Here is a 19,423-nt window from a genome sequence, read left to right as displayed (position 1 = left end):
AAAATGAGGTCTAACAAGATGGTGGCCATATGGCAATAGAATAAATCATATTTGGTTACGTTAGTTGATATCAGTAAATCTCCTAGGCTATAGCAATTCTATTTATATTCATAGAGGTGTTCCTGGCTGAGACCAAAATAAAGACATAAAAAATCAAATGCTTGATCAACTTAATTTAAAGCATGAAGAATTTTTCAGTAAAGTTTGGGTAGACAAAATGATATTTATATCTCCGTATCTTCATTTAAAAAATCTTTATTTATTAGGATGTTGGATTATTTTTATTTACTGTAAATTATGTCAGCACTTTAAAAACATTACTATTAGAAAAATACTTCTTTTTATATTGATATTTAGAATTTTAACATTGTATTTGATAATGACTCCATAACCCTTGTAAATAAATAAAATTTGTTTTTAATTATTTACTCATTCGTAAATTTAGTGTTCTAATACAAACAGTTTTAGATGGATAAGGAACAAAATGAAGTCGATGGAGAATATGACATTCAACAAAGGAAGCGACAATTGGTTGCTACTGAAATTGTTTGTCAGGTAGTAAACATGATAATTGCTCGAAAACTAAGCCATGCAAATTATGTGGATCGACCCATTGGATATTGGTCTGCACAATGTCATTTAGTACGAGAGGAATTATTGATGCAACTCAGTACAAATGGATATTTGAGTAAGGTTATCCGTATGGGACCAGAAACTTTTAGGCGCTTGTGTGACTTGTTGCAAACACATGGTGGTCTACAACCTACTCAAAGAGCCACGGTGCAAGAGCAAGTTGTTAAATTTCTCCATATATTAACAATTCCCTCAAAAAATATCACAATGTCATACTTTTATCGGCGTTCTGGAGAAACTGTTAGTCGTCATTTTCATAGAGTTTTACGAGCAGTTATAGCATTGGAGGATCAATTTCTTCAGCAGCCTACGGGAGAACAAGTTCCTCCGGAAATACTTAATAGTACAAGATTTTATCCATATTTTAAGGTGATATAAACTTTTTGACACCTTGTTTTAAAAATTGTAAATTCATATAGAAATTATATTTTGACATAGTGTATAACTGTCAGGATTGTGTGGGTGCAATTGATGGAACCCATGTTCGCGTTAAGGTGCCTAATATTGATGCGGCAAAATATCGTGGTAGAAAAGAGCATCCAACACAAAATGTGCTTGCTGCATGTTCTTTGAATATGAGATTCACATATGTTCTACCTGGTTGGGAGGGAACTGCATCGGATTCAAGGATCATAAAAAATGCGCTCACTAGAGAAGATAAATTAATCATTCCTAATGGTAATACTTAGTTAATTATTCTTAGTGCATTTAATTAAGTAGTAACTATTTGATATTTGTATAGGTAAATATTATCTTGTTGATGCTGGATTCATGTTGAGAAGGGGACTTCTTACACCTTATAGAAATGTAAGGTATCACCTGAAGGAATACTCAAGTCAACAACCGCAAAACTTTCGAGAACTATTCAATTTGCGACATTCATCATTGCGTAATGCAATTGAGAGAGCATTTGGTGTCTTGAAAAAACGGTTTCCAATCATTGGAGATACTCAACCAACTTATAGTGTTGAAACACAATCACAAATTGTGCTTGCTTGTTGTATATTACATAATTTTCTCATGGAGTTTGACCCTGACTTGGAGTACATTAATGAAGTGGATGAAGAATTGGCAAATCAATCTCCATCGGAGGAGGAAAGTGGAGATATAAGTGCTGAAAAAGATCATGCTCAAGGAGAAAGTTTAAGGAATGAAATAGCAATGCAAATGTGGAATGATTACATACTATGACAACTTGACTTGATGCTGATTTCTTTTGTTTAAGTTGAAATGTGATCCTTATTTTGTTAACTTGTACTCTTATATTAGTAGTATGAGTTTATAAATACAAGTTGCCACATGAATCTTCTTTTGTCTAATAGATTCTGTATGTTTTTGGATCTATAAAACCATGTATTCATAATAGAATTAATCTAAAACTTTTATTTTGATGTAAATTCTGTTCTTGTTATGTGTTTTTCTACAAATATAGTTTGTGTAATTGGAAAAGCATGAAGAAAGATCCAAGCATCATGAAGGATTCTGTGTTTACAAGCAAACATGTTATATCAAGATCCAAACATGTTTACAAGCAAGCAGGTTAAAATCCCGCCTGCATAATAACGTTGAAACCCGCAAGCAGGATTCTGTGTTTTTTCTATTTCAAGGTTAGCTCGCATGCGGGTTAATGTTATATTTGAGCGCGAGAAGAAAAAATTGGTAATTAGGCTCTTTGGGCATTATAAGTAAATATTTAAATTAATGGCAGTTTTATTACACCAATATTATTGTATTATCATTATTATGATTATTGTATTATTTCTTATGCAAATATAACATTTAATTATTTAAATTTGATTTTATTTTTACAATTTATAAAATTTTTATCACTTATATAATATTTTTAAAACCCTAATACATCTAAATTTGATTTTATTTTTCAAATTTATAAGATTTTTATTTAAAAAAATGGGATACGGATAAGATATCCGGTTGGTTCGATATGCATAGGTGCATATGAGAATATCCGAATACTCTTTAAACCCGCATGCGGGTTTAAGGAGATTATGGCAACTCTCTGACACACTAGTTACCCGTCCAACTTGTGTGTATTAAAATATATTTAAATATTATATTTCATATTTTTGTTATTTAGAGTTTAACAAATAGAAAGGGCAAATAGAAAGGGCAAATATGTAAAGTTGTATTCTCATAAAATCCTTTCTTTCCAAATCTCTCCAACTCTCAAATGAGAGAAAGATATTTCTTTTCTTTTCTTTCATTAAACTCCCAAACGAAATATGCATCTTTTCCCTTCTCTTCTTTTCTTTCCTAAGCTATCTTTTCTTTTCTTTTCTCTTCCTTCATAAACTCCCAAACTAAGCCTAAGGCTTCATTTGGATAGGGAGAAAAGGACAGAAAAAAAAGTATTCAGAGAGAAAGGACGGTCATTTCTTTCATTTGGAAGTTTAACAAGACAGAAAAGAAGTGAAATGAACGAATAAAAGTCTCCCTCCAATTGTTGAAAATTTTTCCACCCAAAAGTGGGAAGAAAAGGACGGAAACTTGTTGGACGCCAAAAGACATTTTTAATATGACAAGTTTGTCCTTTCAAAGTTGATACAAAAATTCATTATTCCCAATATATCCTAAAATTGATTTCTAAAAGCACCGCAAAGCTTTCTCGATCCTGTGTCCTGTATTTTCAATACTTCCAACAAGTTGAGAAAACTTGGCTTTCTTCCGTTTTTCACCCATAAATCACCAAACAAAAGGTATTTCTTTAACTCAATCTCTCTTTCTTTCTTTGCTCAGTCTCTAGAAAATTGCTCAGTCTTTGTTCGTGTGATAGAGGAAACCCATAAAGAACTGAAATGTTATGGGCAATTTCTTTTTTCTTTTTTTTACTTTCACGTATTTAATTTATGTTAAAAACAAAACCTACTAGTTTTCCTTTTGTAAAAATATTAGTATATCACTTTTTAAATTTTACTTACAAACATTTATGTATTTAACATAAATTATATGATTCAGAGTAAAATGCCTATAAATAACTAGTACTTTATTCATATAATAGAAGAAACCCGTAAAGAGTTAGTAAAAAGTGGGTAATTTCTTTTTTTACTTTCACGTATTTAATTTATGTTAAATACAAAACCTACTAGTTCCCATTTCGTAATAATATTAGTGTAACACTTTTTGAATTTCACTTATAAACATTTATGTATTTAATATAAATTAAATGATTCAAAGTAAAATGCTCATCAATAGTTAGTACTTTATTCATATAATGGAAGAAACTCGTAAAGAACTAGTATATTATGGACAATTTTTTTTACTTTCAAATACTTCATTTATATTAAATACAAAACATGCTAGTTTTCCTTTCATAAAAATATTTGTGTAACGGCTTTTGAATTTTATTTGTAAATATTTATGTATTTAACATAAATTAAATGATTCAGAATAAAATACCCATAAAAACCCAGTACTTGGCTCATGTAATAGAGAACAACCATAAGGAATTGATACTTTATGGGATATTTTTTTTAAAAAAAATATTTAATTTATGTTAAATAGATAACCTACTAGGCATTTCCGATCAATATCAAAATCATATGTCAAGAATGCCTAAAAAATACTACAAGGACTTGAGGCGATTTACATGCATGCAAGAGAATCGAAGTCCAGCAAGAAATTTGTTTTATTATTCACCTTGTGGGAATGCATATGCAATTGTTTTAGAAATTTGTCTTGTCCAAATATTCTATTTATGGGAATAAGAAAGCTAATTTTTGGACTTTGATTTACAAATTAAAAGGGCAAATATGTAAAGTTGTATTCTCATAAAATCTTTTTTTTCCATATCTCTCCAACTTTCAAATAAGAGAAAGATATTTCTTTTCTTTTCTTTTATTAAACTCCCAAAACGAAATATGCATTTTTTCTCTTCTTTTCCTTTCTTTCCTAAGCTATCTTTTCTTTTCTTTTCTTTTCTCTCCCTTCATAAACTCCCAAACTAAGCCTAAATTAGTATTGATCCAGACAGCGATCCAAACAGATGCATCATGCATATATACTCGGCGAAACTTTCCAAAAACCATGAATTTTTAGAGTGCAATCAGAATCGAATCCTTTGACCCACACATAAATAGAGTGTTAAAAGCTCGTGGCAGAGTTGTTGGCTTTCCCCGTTCTATCAATCCTGCAATGAGTTATATGTTTGAGCCTGAAATCAGCACACGAAAATGAAGAAAGGTACCAAAAGAAAACAACCGCTGAATAGTTCCTCATCATCTTCAATAACCAAATCCCTGAAAAGGTCGAAAACCATAGGTATAGGAAACACAGAACCATACCCAGACCACCCACGGCCCACCCCAGATGAATGCTTAGCAGTGAGAGACGCCCTCTTGGCCCTTCATGGTTTTCCCAAAGAATTCCTAAAGTACCGCGAGCAAAGACTAAAGAAAGAAAATCCAAGCTTTGAAAAGAATTCTTTGAAACCTGAGCCACCGGAGAAATTGCACGTTGAAGAAAAGAGTGATTCTTCAGGAAAGTCCGAAGGGGAAGAGAGTGTGTTGGATGGTTTAGTCAGCACTATTCTGTCACAGAACACTACTGATGTTAACTCTCAAAGGGCATTTCTTTCTCTCAAGTCTGCTTTTCCCACCTGGGAAGATGTAAGCCTTTTAATTTATCTATTTGTTTTGGATCGATGCTGTCAGTTCATTGGATTGAGAATTCTTTTGGGGGGTAAATTTAGTGTTTTTTTTTTTTGAGCAATAACAATAGTAGTGACCTACTGGTGAGATGAACTAGATGGTAAAATCCCATATAGATTACTGGAAGTTAATGCAAGTTTCGCGCTCTCTGGATTTAACTGGCATTTGAATTTCTCACCTGTCAGTGGAAAGAGTTCTTAAAATGCTCTCCCCTGGCTAATTGGCTAATTGGGCTAAGACGTATGGTTGTAAAATGTAGTTTTATGATTGTTGTGTCCACTTTTGTGCTAATTAGAGTGTTAGGCCCTGTGATTCAAAGTTTTATCTTGATAATTGGAACTAGATTGTCTCTACTGAAGTGTAATACTAGTTGGTTTGGTATTCAAAAAAACCCAAGTTTGCTGAGAGTTTTACTCTCACATGGAATGTTATGTGAAAAAGTCTGTAAGTTACATTGACTTTCGCCTGACAGAAACTCAAATGGGGTATTTAGCAGGATTATAGTAACATAATAATTTGCTAAGAGATGGATGCTTGGGCTAGTTGTGGGCTACTAATTGTAGATTTTTTTTTTCATGTACGTTGGCTGGATTGATCTATCCTTTCATGATCTATCGCAAGTAGCACATCAGTAGCCAAATTTTTTTCTTTTGGTTGAACTTGTTCTGCATTAAGTGGAATGTAATAATTACATTTTGATTAGGTTGTTTCTTAAACTTCTGTAGAAAAGTTTCAAACATTGCCATCCATTTTTGTCATTTTCACCTGAGACATTGTGCTTGACATCTCCTGCAAAATTTTTATCTCCAAATTATGATCCTTTTGTTTCTGGAGCTACATTTTCTGTAAAATGCTGGCACTAGGATAATAAGCACGTAGTTTCCAATTTAGAACATATGGTTGTCTTGATTAATTTTATAGCTTGATTGTATGTTGATTGGTTAGAGGAGCCCAATGTTGTTAGGCAACATCTTGTGGATTCTCATTGACTGTAAATGGCCTACTTTGGGTATTAGATTGGGTATTGGAGCATTCTGAAAATGCATCAAGATCAAGTTAGCCGAAGAATCCATGTATACTGATCAAATTTTTGGGTGAACTTAATTCATTTTCTCATATAAATACGACTCATGTTCATGGCTTTCAATTTGGGTGGCAATTTCTTTTTCAATTTACAATTTCTTACTCTGTATTGGCTTACTCTGCATGGGTGAAAAATGGTAAACCAATATTTTCACTCATTAGCTTTTTAAATGGTTGAGGTTCTTGCTGCTGAGCCAAATCATATTGAGGATGCTATAAGATGCGGAGGTCTGGCACCAACCAAGGCTTCTTGTATTAAAAGTATTTTGAACTGCTTGTTCGAAAAGAGAGGAAAGTTGTGCTTGGAATACCTACGAGACTTGTCTATTGGAGAGGTCAAAGCAGAGCTCTCTCAATTCAAAGGAATCGGTCCCAAAACAGTAATACATGCATCTTTCCACCTTTTATTTTTGATTCTTCTGATTGTTATTTCCTGTAGATGATGATGGACTTTAGTTGAGTTGAGAAGTTGAATTCTCTTTTCATATGTCAAGGACTAGATGACTGCACTAACAGGATTGCCCAAAGGTGCTGAAGTAAAAAATTATTACAGTTGATAGGATTCTATGATGATGAATGTACATAATATTTAAATGATTCCTTTTCCGCCTTTTCCTGCAGAGGTTTAAGATCCAATACCTGTTAATTCTGGGGCCTTCTTATGTGACAAATAAAGAAATCTAGCCAGAACAATTTCTACTGACTTGGATTTGGCTGCTGCTTCAGAATTTTAAGCATTGCTAACGAGTAACAAGTAGTTGAAGTTGTGTCTGAAGCTTTCAGAATGATCAAAAGATGTAATATTCTGGGCTTTGTCTTAATGATTTGGTCAATATGGTTAAATATGTATAGAGTTGCAAAAGCAAGTCTTTGGTATAAAATTTTTTGTAAAGACAAAGCTAGTGTAATGCAGTAGTTAAAGATTTATAATTCTTTTGATTTTTCTGTGCTTTATTTACCTAGTAGGTTTGTCAGGATAATTATATCTTATGAAAGAATTTGAAGAAGGTGTGATGGTATCAACATGTATCACTCTTTCCTGAATATTTTGATAGCCTCTTAACTGTTGGTTTATTTTAAATGACTCTGAACCATATGACATGCTTTTTCATGCAATGGATCTGAATAAGTTCTTGTTGCTAGGATAGTTGAGCTTAAAATAATGGATCAAAATGATATTTATGTGATGGTGGCCTCAACAGGATTATTCCCTGACAGAATTGAGGAGAAAAATCAGCTGAATCATTTTACCAAAGTTAATTGACTTACCATTCTTTGAGAGTTTTATATCCTCTGGTTGTAGCATGGACCCTGTATGCATGAACTCCTTATGGCTGTTTCCATTATTATTAGGAAACAGAGGATGACATGGGCAGGCCCTTGTCAAATTGCAAAGCAGAAGATCTTTATTTTGTTGAGACTGGGCTACAAAGACATTCATACCTATGTTACCTATGTTAGCAAAAGGTCAAAAACAAAGACATTCGTGTCTATGTCAGCAAAAGATCAAACTCTTTCAGATATTCTGCTGTAGGATCACAAGTTAAAATGTTCTTAACCTCTGTAGGTAACAATCCTTATGAATTGGGAATATCTTCTCCTAATGCTGCTCTTATCAGACAGAGTGACTATTGGAACTTATTAATAGAAAGAAATCCTTCTGCTGGGAACTGTAAAAATGCCTGTTGTTTAGTGAATTGTGCAAATGGATTCTAGCTTGACTAAAGGTGTAACCTCTATTGACTTTAATGTAGAATGGAAATGAATGTACTTCTGGTTCTCATGATTTGACATGTACTGGGGTGATATATTTGATGTCAAATTGGTATTCAGTTGGCCCCAATTAAAATTAATGAGAAGCAAAGAAACCAACCAATTCAAAAGTCAGGATCATGAAGATTGATGGGCGAGATTGAGTTTAATTGGCTTCAACCTGCCATGTACAGTGGCTGGCCAGATTTAGGTGGATATCAAGAATTTAGGATTGGAGACTTCTAATAGGGGTTTCTTTCTTCTTTCGATTGATGGTCTTTGAGAAAGCCAGAAGAATGGACAGGTTAAGGTGGATCTTATTCAAATGTTAAGTATTCAAGGTGCAGTTCCAGTGATGTATGATAAACATCTAGTAAATATTTCTAGCTTTCAGGATAAGAAATATGATTCTAGAAGGTAAAAGCAGAATTGACTTCAATCACTTTTCTCATAAAAACAAGGGAGATTGAATCATTAATTTTCATATCAGTCCTATATGGATGGATTTGCTCAACAGTTATAAATAAATTTATGTGTTTAATGGTGTGACATAGAAATTATGAATGCTGTTGCATTGGACAGTTTCTGCAACAGCAACCACCTGCCGACAATAGATGCTTGATCTTATAGGAGCAGGGATATATCATTGTTTCTATTCTGAGAAATGATGATTTGTTGCTTGATGTTATAGATTGTCTTTAGTAGATTTTAAAAATGCTTTTTTACCATTTTATTTCGAATTCTTTTTTTTTTTTTTACAAGTTTCTTTTTATTTACCACCTCCCTTTTTCTTAAATCCAATTTTAGGTGGTATGATACTTTCCTACAAGCCTAGGAGATCACGGCTGTATTGCTTTTTGCGGTGTGCCTATCGGACAGTTTGGGGTCATTTGATCTCTTCCTCTCCTTTGTTTGTTTTAATTTAGATTTCTGAGCTGCCACCCATTTATTTTTCCTTAATTTGGTTTTCTGCGGTCTTTGTTTCCCTGTTACAAGTCCCCCTTTGTCTTTCTTTTGCATGATATGCATCAAGTCGATAGTTAAAAGGTATATACTTTGATTGCTAATATGAGCCATAAACGCAAGAAAAAGGCATATACTGATGCTTTTGGTTGATGCTTCTCGGCAATTGTTTAGTCTTCTTTTTAGAGCCGATGAATTTGAATAAAGATATGCTTGTGAAGTTCAGTTCGTATATAGTGCATCCACTAATAAGGCCCATAGAACTGGAATGTGTACAAAATATGGATCATGGTAGTTTGAAAGAATGTCTACATTCTTTATAGTTCCTAATACAAACTGTTGAAAATAAAATCACGGAGGTTGCTGTTTGTCGGTGGATTTAATGATCTTATGTGGATAACAGGTGGCATGTGTCTTGATGTTTCATCTTCAGCAAAACGATTTCCCTGTGGACACTCATGTGAGTATTGCACTTTCCTAAATCTTTTTCCTAATCATTGCAAATTTAACATGTCAAGCACTTTTTTAGGTATTCCAGATTGCAAAGAGCATTGGATGGTTACCTGTGTTGGCAGACGTAAAAAGGGCATATCTTCATCTAAATTGCCGTATCCCAAACAACCTAAAATTTGACTTAAACTGTCTCTTGTTTACTCATGGTAAGGTCTGTCGACAATGCTCTAGAAAGGGAGATTACAGGCTGAAAAAGGAATCTAAAGATGAATCCTGCCCATTGCTTACCTAAAACACTCTGAAACAGAATAGTGTTAAGATATGTCTAGACATCATTCTCATTCTTCATCTTTGTAATTAAGCACATCCACATGGCTGTTCCTTTCTTTCAATTGATAAGGAAAGAGCTCTATTTGATGAGAATGGGATTCTGTTTAGCTGCTTGTCATGAACCATTTCTTGATACATGACACAAGTTGGAGCCATATCTACATTACAGCCTTATGCATTTAGCCTTCATGCTTGTTTGATCTTCATTATCAGCAAAACAGAGACAAGAAGTTCATTGCCTTAGCTATCTGATGCCTTCTTGTAATGACTTGATAAAAATCCTTTAATTGGAAGACTGAAAGCAGGGATTTAATTGAAGTGGGAGTTGCAGGGAGTGTCACTCCACTACAACACATTCCATTGTGCTCTGACTTGTCATAAAGCTTAAGGTACATGGTACAATGAGCCACTTGCGCAGATGGAAACAAAATTGTCTCGCTGGCCATTATAAATTTCTAGTATACAAGCACTAACTTAGTTTAACTGAAAATCAGATAGTTGGCTGTAGAAAATAGTGTTTCATTCGTCAAATAGATATGGCCATAGCTTTGAGACACTAAGTTGCTAGATCTGCTTTCATCATCGTCCACACTAGAAATTCTGTTATTTCTGGCATGCAACTCAAAAATTAGTGGTTCTTTTTTATCACGAAACAGTTTCCTATTAAGTTGAGTAAGACCACCTATTGTGGAGAACAGTAATATCTTTTTGTCAATTCTCTACATTTTTTTTTCGGTTATTCTTTGGGGAGGAAAATCACTGTGTGTTATTGAGATTTGAATATTATCTCTATTGACAATTTGATATGGTAGGGGTTATTTGAAAGATAGCAGCATTGTTGTCTCCATGGATCTCATGTGATTTTAACTTTTGTTTGAGATGATGGTATATATGCTGTTTGATTGTTGAATTGCGACTTGAAAGTTATATTGACTATTAAAGTAGCACTCCATTTCCTGATTTAGGATGGACGAGGACAGTTTGATGAATATTTATTCTAAAAGTGGTCAAGTCTTAATCCTGTAAAGCACGAGTTGTAGTTGTCTGCATTTGGAACCTTCTTTCTTTTACTCTGTAGTTTTAACTCCTTAGTAGGTTTATGTATATATGCACGAGTCAAGTCAATGTCGAGATACCTGAAGCTTTTCATATCAGGCAAGAATCAAGAATATGGACCAAAACATTGCAATCTCATTCCTCCTTTCACCCGCAAGGAGTTGTGTTGATTACTTCTCTTGTGATACTTCTGTTGATAATAAAAGATTGAAACTCTTTGGCTTTGAGATAGATTCTTGCCAGAAGAGTACCACTGCTCCTATATCTGAAAGAGATGAGCGTGTAAGTTCCTCAGACACTGTTTTGTCGAAGGGCGGCAAAAATCTTCCAGGAAAGGGTTGTATATCTGTTGATTCATCAAAGGTTGTACATTCTAGGACTGATGATCTGCCTAAAGCCACTGGAAATCCTCTGTGTTCCATTGAGCTTCAGAAGTACAACTGTGAATTCTGTTCCAAGAAGTTCACAAAGTCACAGGCCTTCGGAGGTCACCAGAATGCTCATAGAAAGGAAAGGCTGATGAAAAAAGGCATACAGCTTCAAGCCAAAAGGACAGGCTCTAATGCCAAAATTTTATCTTTTTCTGACTAGCAATGCTGTAATCTACCATTATTCTCCCCCAGATCTTGGAGATCTGGCTTTCTGTCTTTCTGTTTGCATTCTCGGTAAACCTCAGATATTTAGTTTTGATTCTCTAAATCAACATCAAAACTTCGATGGTCTCCATTTCTCACATTCTAAAGCTCTTTCTCGACTCTGCAAATTTCAACTGTGAACTGGATAGCAACATGCGGACTCGAACAGGATTAGAGGGAATTTCTGCTTTCTTCTAGGCAGCATGAAAAGGAGAAGGTTTCTCTTTTGGGCTTTTTTGGGGGGTGGGGAAGATGCTGCCAGATTGTAGCCAACAATCAAAGCTGAGCATCCTAAGGTGATAGCATTTGTCCTGGAACTTTTTTTATCTTCTCCAGAAGTTGTCTCTCTTAGGAATAACAGGCTTGTGTGTGTAATCTTTCTTCTTAACCCTGAGAAACAAAATTGGGATGCAGTCATGTGTGCACTTATCATCTTGTTTCATAAGGGGAGTTCCATTTTCACACCCTCCAGCCTCCCTATCCTATTTCTTCCATCCCATTTACCTTCTAAAAATTTAAACATGTCCTGAACAATCATAGATCATAAGAATTCCCTAACTTTGGTAAGCAACTTTAGAATAATGTCAACATTAATGAAGTAGCAGCTAATTTTGTCAACCTGAAGTAGTAGTGATAATCAGCGATAATCCTTGATATTAAGGGTCTGTTTGGTTGGAAGTAAAATATTTTCATATTTTCCGTGGAAGTAATTTTCCATGAAAATCATTTCTCTTTCATCATTTTCAGGTGTTTTGTTAGCTTATTAAAAATATTTTCTTACTTCATGTTTCTGGTGTTTGTTTAACTTTTGAAATATTTTCACTTTTATCTCTATCTTTACTTTCTACACATTATAACTACATACTTCTTCCCATGCAAAATAAGAAAATTTATCTCATTGTTTAACTTAAAAAAATCTTGGAGAAACGTATATATGAATAAAAAATATCTCCTTAAGCAATAAACAAATTGCTGGCCATTTAGTGTCAAATATCAATCACATGCAATGCTTATTGTGACATATATCTTGCACTCTCACTGCTAAAAGTTGCTCTAGAAAAGAATGTCCCTATTATACATAATTAATTACTAGCATAGGATGAGCAGGATGAGATTTTTTTTTTATTTTGAATATACTAGGGGGAGGGTTGGGTTGGGTTAGGTGGTACGGGGGAGGGAGTGTAAGAAAGAGGTCTTGGGTTCGAGTCCTCCTGTTTACACTTAAAAAAAAAAAAAAAAAAAAAAAAAAAGAACATACTACAAGATGTTTTCAGTAAGTTTGGAACATACTACAGGCGGGATACATGCATTTCGGAAAACAACTTCAGTAAGTTTGGAAGGGAAGTTGTTTTCCATAAGATGAGTGAAAATATTTTACATAGGAAATGTTTTCAGTAACTTTTGTGCAACCAAACACGGGAAATTAGGAAAATATTTTCCTGGAAAACATTTTCACCCGAAACAAACGGACCCTAAGTGTTTTTCTTTTCCATTAGAAAATGGGAAGGAAGAAACAGGGAGGGAAGATGATTGAGGTGAGAATTACACCCTCTTTCAAATGCCTGGTTCTCCTTAGAAAGTTCAAATCCTTTTGGTGATCATGAGTATACAAATTACAAAATATTCTCCTTTGAAAGTAATAAGAACAAACCAGACCTTTAAAAAGAGTTGTGGATCAAGAATCTATACGATCAACAATATTAGTTGTACCCATGACTCTGACTATAAGTCTATAACTATCAAATGTTAACTCATTTATTTGGACTCACCCAAACTTGCCAACTAATAAATAGGTTCTGTAAATTTTAATTGGGTCTAATTGGGTAGTCCAATTAAACTCATAATTAATGGGTATTAAGTGTGTGGAGTTGGATCACTTATTTAGATCTAATTAAAATTAAATGTAAGGGCAAACTCAACGCCAGTCATTGAATTTGAATCACTCACCAATCAAATAACTAGATTCTAAATTTTGCAAAACATATTTACTTTTCTTTAATATTTCATTCTTTTTTTTTCTTTATCCTTCTTCCTTCCTCCTTTCCAAATATAGCAAGTTCTTCAATTTGTGTTAATTGACTTCTCATGGTAATCCCTAAACTATTTTTAAATTCTTGTAAAAGTAGTATCATTTGATACTTGCTCTGGTCACCATTTTGGTTAATCTATATTAATTTTTTTATTACAATAGAATATTGTTTTTCTTGCTAAACAAAATGTGAGAGAAAAAAAGAAATTAAAATTTTAAGTGGATGATAAATGGATAATGAGATGATCCACACGCATCTAAGATTATATCCATTTAAAACTAACCTGTTCTAATTCATTGACTAGACGACATATATGATTTGATCCTATTACACTGATTATCCAATTATGATCCATCCAAGTCCATCCAATTCACTGATTTTGATAGCTCCAATCTATAACTACCTACACTATGAGTGTTTGCAAATGGTCCTCCGCCTTAAAACCTACAGTATACAGAACGGGTAAAACCTAGACTGTTCCATTTATTCTCCTTAATTAAATTCTGTGTTAGAAGTTCTACAGCCCACCATGTCCATTTGGTAATTAGTTCAAAACCTTTCTCACTAGGCAAAACATGCCTATTGTGTACATTTATTACGATTTCTTCTGGAATAGTTCAAAACATATCGCCACTTTTGATGTTTCACATTATTTGTTTTATTAATTATTTTCTAGCCCAGTCTAAGGGAAGGGAGAGCCGATGGGATTTTCTTGTTGGAGGAAGTCACAATTAAGTGGCAAAGTGGGAGACAAGGGTTGAACACTTAACCTTCTATCCCACCAACAAGATTTAAATGTCTTGGCGGTACTAACAGCCCAAGAGGCTCTTGGCTTTCACATTATTTTTGTTATATGATTCTCTTGTAAATTGCCTTTTTCAACAACCAATTTTCATTTGCAATGAACATCATTTGGAGTTGCCTTTTAAAAAACAAAATATCATTCGGAAGACTTTCTTGGACTGTTATATTCAACATAATAAAGTCTGATATTTATACGTAACTAAATTGCTAAGGATGTTCCAAGTAGTTTATGATTGTTTGAAGATCCTTTCATGCATTATGTTAGGTATCAAAGAACATCAATTGTGGTTTAAAGGGATCCAGCCATGAATAAAAATATTGCATAGAAATGCAAGGGACCAAAAAGCATATATCCATGGTCATATCTGAAGCTTTCAGATATCTTTGATTCTTGTAGACTACAAAATTCAGTTCATGTAAACTTAGTTCCTACACCATTTAAAAGAAAAACAAAACATTTCCTAGAATCATAAACATTACCCAGATATATTATTCACTTTTGCATCACATCGTCAAATATAATCTATAACAATTGATAGCACAATTATCATTGATCACCATAATCAGTGCCAACAAATTAATTCTTCCCATTAATTAAGAAGATGTACTATGTAAAGCAATCAAATCTGGATTAGCACTAAATTAGCTGCTGCAGTAATCAGCATTTTTCTTAATTTCATGAACTTGAAGATGATCATCTATCGTCAGTACTCCATTTTGCCTTAAGCTGAGTTTAATACGTCGCATCTTTTCCTCACCTCTCCTTCCTTGCCAGTTTTGACTCCATAAATGCTAACCTTTTCCATTGCCCTGGCAAAATCATCGAAAAATGCTTGGCTGTCCTGTGCATACTTATCCACAAGAGGCCTAGTTCTGGGGTCTGAGAACAGAACTTGATCAGATGCTAGAACTCCCAATCCATTCTGCAAATTCTTGAAAAGTCTATTGTCGAATACACCGGGACTCATCACATCCAAGAAGGCTGATAATCCTTCATTGGTCGTGTAATTTGCGCAAGTCTTCTTCAACCCTTCGACTAACTTAGGGTTTATACTGGGATCAACCTTGGGACCGAAAATCCTGTCTGCGAATTCAGAACAATGAGCAAATCCTATTGTATGGCCACCACCAATTAGTGCAACCATTTCAGGAATGGTGAAATTCTTGGCTGCAAAAATATTGATCATTGTGTCCGCAGACGCGTTTGACCTGGCTAAGTTTCCATCAACCTGTGAGGCCTGAGAGACAAGGCCGTCTAATCGTCCCAAAGAGACGTTATAGAAAGGTCCACCGGTGATTGAAACAAGATCACGAGTGGCTACAGCTAGAATATCAGAGCAGGAGACAACGCCCGGGCAGGAAAGCTCAATGGCGGTTTTTGCACGAGCAATTAAATCGAATGCATCACCCGCAAGGGAATGGTTGATGTCTGCATCCATCTCGGTCTTATTGAAGGCGGTGGGCTTTACCAGAACCGATGCATCACAACCACCAACCATGCAATCGTGGAAGAAGACACGGAGGGTGGCGGCTGCTGTGGTGGGACTTTGAGCTTGTTTTGCTTGGGTTACATCTCTCAAGATATCTTCAAATCTTGGACATGTTTTTGCATAGTAATCAAGAGTAAGAGCTGATTCTGAACAAGGGATGAAACAGACTAGAGATGAAATTAAGAACCAGAGAACTAAATTGGCTTCCATGGTTTAGAGAGAGAAGAAGTTATCAATAGGACCTTCTCCTCTCGCAGGAAAAGGTGGAGCTGTGGAGAAAGATGATGGTATATGACGTAAACCCAAAAAGGGGAAAAAAAGTATAGAAGAAAATCAATTGAGATGATGAAGTTGGAGGGAATGGGGGTGTCGAGGTTAGGAGGAGTTGTAGGAAAAGGATGGCTCGTAATTGTGCAAGGTTTGTTTGTTTGTTTGTTTGTTTGCCACTTGCTAATTGCCATGCATGCATGGGGATGATAATAAGGTCTTGGGTTGACCGTGGAATCCGCTTGACTCAATGACTGGATGTTGAAACATTTTAGAGGGGCCCTACAACTTCATACCACAATTAGTACTTGAGTTACGGTAGGATAGAACCGCATCACCCTAATTTAATTTAGGTGGCTATTTAATTTTTTTTTTGAAAATTTTTTTATTGTAATGTAAGTGAGAGGGTTGAATTCAAACCTCTTGCTTACACTTCAAACTCGGGACATGTCACTTGTATTCCTTATCCTCGTATTACTTAATCCATTTCTTCGCCTCCTGACTAATTAGTTTGTTTAATCACACTTACAATTGCAAAGACATTACATCCAATTTCCCTCAGTATAGGTTCTGATTATTCATATGGGTACTCAATAGATGTCAACGGCCAAGGGCGGAACCAGTAGGGAGTTCGGGGCAACGAGTAGGGAGGGCAGAACCAGCAGGGACTTTTGCTTAATGGGATATTTGAACTATCACTCCTTTTCAAACATTTTTTGACCTTACCGTTTAATTAATTGATTATAAAATTCAGCTTGTTATTGATGGTTTTAGCATTACATATTGACTTGTTAAAACTTTATCTATTATGTCAGGAATGTTTTTTAAAGCTAAACTATGTTCATTTTTCAATTAGTTATTTCATTTTCATATTCATTTTTTATCTACCAAATTTCAATTTTTAGTACTTGGTTCTACATAGATATGATCTTCTATATCTGAAATTCAAACGAATTTGTATATTTTAAAAAGTTTTACCTATAAACATATAAAACCAGTTGCATTCCGTTTGGATTAGCTGTTTTTTGGGGTGTTTTTGAAAAATTTTACTGCAACAGTGTATATGAAAAAATTTTACTATAAATATTTTTTGAAATATTTGATATATTATATGGATGAGATGTTTTTTGAGTTATTTTTATTTGTGTATTATTATAGTATTGTATTTGAAAAACTTGTTTTTAAAAAAATGGCATATCCAAATGGACAGACTTTCACTTTGAAATATGATTTGCTCTTCAAAGTTTGATCCTAGAGAATAGTCGAATTATCAAGAAGATAGAAAAATAAGTAGTTATATTAATACATAAATTATTGCATAATTTGGTTTATTAATAAATACACGACTTACTTATTCAAGTTTCATACACTTAAGTTTAGTGTTGTTTTGTTAAAGTAACCCAGTTTACATTAAATTGTTGATACATGAAAGTCTGCTCTTTATCCCTTGTTTACACACACACACACACACACACACACACACACATATATATATATATATATATATATATATATATCGTTTATCGTTTATCTATCACGTCTATCTATCAATCAAGACTTCATTTTTGGATTCTGCAAAGCTCCGAATGGATTGGATTCTTTTTAATTTTTTACTTTGAGTGTAATTAGATCAAAGACTGGATAATTGACCACCAACAATTAAATACTAACCAAAATTCTTAAATTACACTTGTGAAAATATAATTTTGCAATGCGCATGTTAGTCCCTCCTAACAAAAAATTCAGGTTTCACCATTGTCGCGACCCTTATAATTGTTTATTGCCCACAGCAATTCTTTGTTTTCATAATATTTTTTCAAGTTTTTTTAATAGAAGAGGGTTGAGATTTAAGAAATAAAGAGGAGAAAGAGGGATGTGAACCTAGGATCTTTTAAGTCTTGAGACCACCCTTGGGTATTGCCCATGATAGTTAACCATGGTTGATTAACATTGGTCCCAAGTTTTCTTTCTTGCTGATCTTGGCTTTCGGAGACGATAAACCTAATCTATCCTATACTAAAGGGAAGGGGGCGGACCTAAGGAGGTCCAGGAATAACTCGGAGGGGACTAAACTACCACCGGATCAGACGGGTGCAATGCACCCGTCTGGATTTTTTTTGGAAACAAGCCACTTAAATGTGTCATTTTTTATGAGAGGCAAGGTTTGATCCCTTGCCTCCCACCCCACCAACTAGGTTGTGGCCACTGAGCCAATAGCCCACTGGCTTTCTTTCTGATCATTTAAAGGCATCTTTAACTTTATCTAGTAGAAGATAAAATAGCTTCCTGTTGACACGTATCATTGATCTAAAAAGAATAAAATGTACCATCAAAATATATTTAACATAACTGGTCAGTGAAAAAAATAATTGAGTCATGAAAAATTTCTCAGTTTTTCTAGACAAATTATAAACTTAGTAATTTAGCTGGTGAAAATGATTTCTTTTGCAGTTTGGTATCTTTTATACATATGACACAAAATTACAATTCTACTATTTGGAAAAGTAAAATGACTTTTTGGAGTACAATGAGTTTGTTAAGGTTAATTGGTATAACCATATTAATATCTTTTCATATACTTAGTTCAACCAATATCTGTAATTGCAAAGCGTAGTCAAAAAGAAAAAGGGGGAAAAAATCTCTAGTGGAAGTATGAGTATCTACCTTCATGTGGAAGGAATGTCTTCTAATTCTACAAAGGGGAAGAGGGGAAAAAGATGAGGGTTCTAATTCTTTTCTTAGTAATTTTGAAAAAAAAAAATCCCTCCTCCCTCTAAATTTGGTTTATATTCAACCAGATTCAGTCTATAATACACTTGATCTTTTGATAATTTTTGGAAATGTGTGGTAAGTAGATATTGAGGTGAAGTGGCATATATGCCAAAATAATATTAACGGTCACTTACTGGAACGAACATTTTTTAAGATCTTCCTTTCTATTAATGATTTCTATTTATATAGCATTCTAAATAGATTTCCTAAATTAAAAGGTCAACATTGGTAGTTGATAAAATATTTAGAAAAAGATCAATTTAAAATATTTCAAAAAATAAACCAAAAGTTATGTTGTATGTCCATCTTATACAATTAGTTATTATCTTATTTGTTACAATTGCTTTTGTCAATGAGGATGGTTAAAATGCGGCTCCGTGATCAATGGATACTAGTTTCAACAAACTTTTGTATTTTAAGATACTAGAAAATATTTATGCTAGAATAACATTACAACTATTGGTGATTCGAGAAACCAAATTGGAAACAAA

The 19,423-nt window shown here is 34.0% G+C and overlaps 4 protein-coding genes across 6 annotated transcripts; 3 read left to right on the top strand and 1 right to left on the bottom strand.

The window, feature by feature from the left end:
- The first annotated feature begins 468 nt into the window (after positions 1-468).
- LOC113769155 (putative nuclease HARBI1) lies at positions 469-1,824 on the top strand. Its single transcript, XM_027313628.1, has 3 exons — positions 469-1,002; positions 1,086-1,311; positions 1,376-1,824. Exons 1-3 carry the CDS (start codon positions 469-471, stop codon positions 1,822-1,824), a joined length of 1,209 nt encoding a protein of 402 aa, XP_027169429.1.
- A 2,817-nt stretch (positions 1,825-4,641) lies between these two features.
- LOC113767535 (putative DNA glycosylase At3g47830) lies at positions 4,642-10,704 on the top strand. 3 transcript variants are annotated; one of them, XM_027311657.1, is made up of 4 exons: positions 4,642-5,255; positions 6,560-6,760; positions 9,499-9,555; positions 9,634-10,704. In XM_027311657.1, exons 1-4 carry the CDS (start codon positions 4,821-4,823, stop codon positions 9,838-9,840), a joined length of 900 nt encoding a protein of 299 aa, XP_027167458.1. In that variant the 5' UTR covers positions 4,642-4,820; the 3' UTR covers positions 9,841-10,704. The 3 variants fall into 3 exon arrangements, with proteins under 3 accessions (XP_027167458.1, XP_027167456.1, XP_027167459.1); XM_027311655.1 differs by having other exon boundaries at positions 9,625-10,704; XM_027311658.1 differs by lacking the exon at positions 6,560-6,760 and having other exon boundaries at positions 9,625-10,704.
- Positions 10,705-11,048: 344 nt separating this feature from the next.
- Positions 11,049-11,525, top strand: LOC113769154 (zinc finger protein 5-like). Its single transcript, XM_027313627.1, has one exon. The coding sequence runs from the start codon at positions 11,049-11,051 to the stop codon at positions 11,523-11,525; it is 477 nt and encodes a 158-aa protein (XP_027169428.1).
- A 3,600-nt stretch (positions 11,526-15,125) lies between these two features.
- On the bottom strand, positions 15,126-16,430 carry LOC113769153 (peroxidase 41-like). Its single transcript, XM_027313626.1, has 2 exons — positions 16,352-16,430; positions 15,126-16,039 (listed from the first exon to the last, which is right to left on the bottom strand). Exons 1-2 carry the CDS (start codon positions 16,428-16,430, stop codon positions 15,126-15,128), a joined length of 993 nt encoding a protein of 330 aa, XP_027169427.1.
- Between the last annotated feature and the right edge of the window lie 2,993 nt (positions 16,431-19,423).

This window comes from Coffea eugenioides, chromosome 4 (assembly GCF_003713205.1).
Source record: "Coffea eugenioides isolate CCC68of chromosome 4, Ceug_1.0, whole genome shotgun sequence".
Classification (NCBI taxonomy): Eukaryota; Viridiplantae; Streptophyta; class Magnoliopsida; order Gentianales; family Rubiaceae; genus Coffea; species Coffea eugenioides.
The sequence above is the reverse complement of the archived record's forward strand: the minus strand, read 5'-3'. Positions and strand labels throughout refer to the sequence as shown.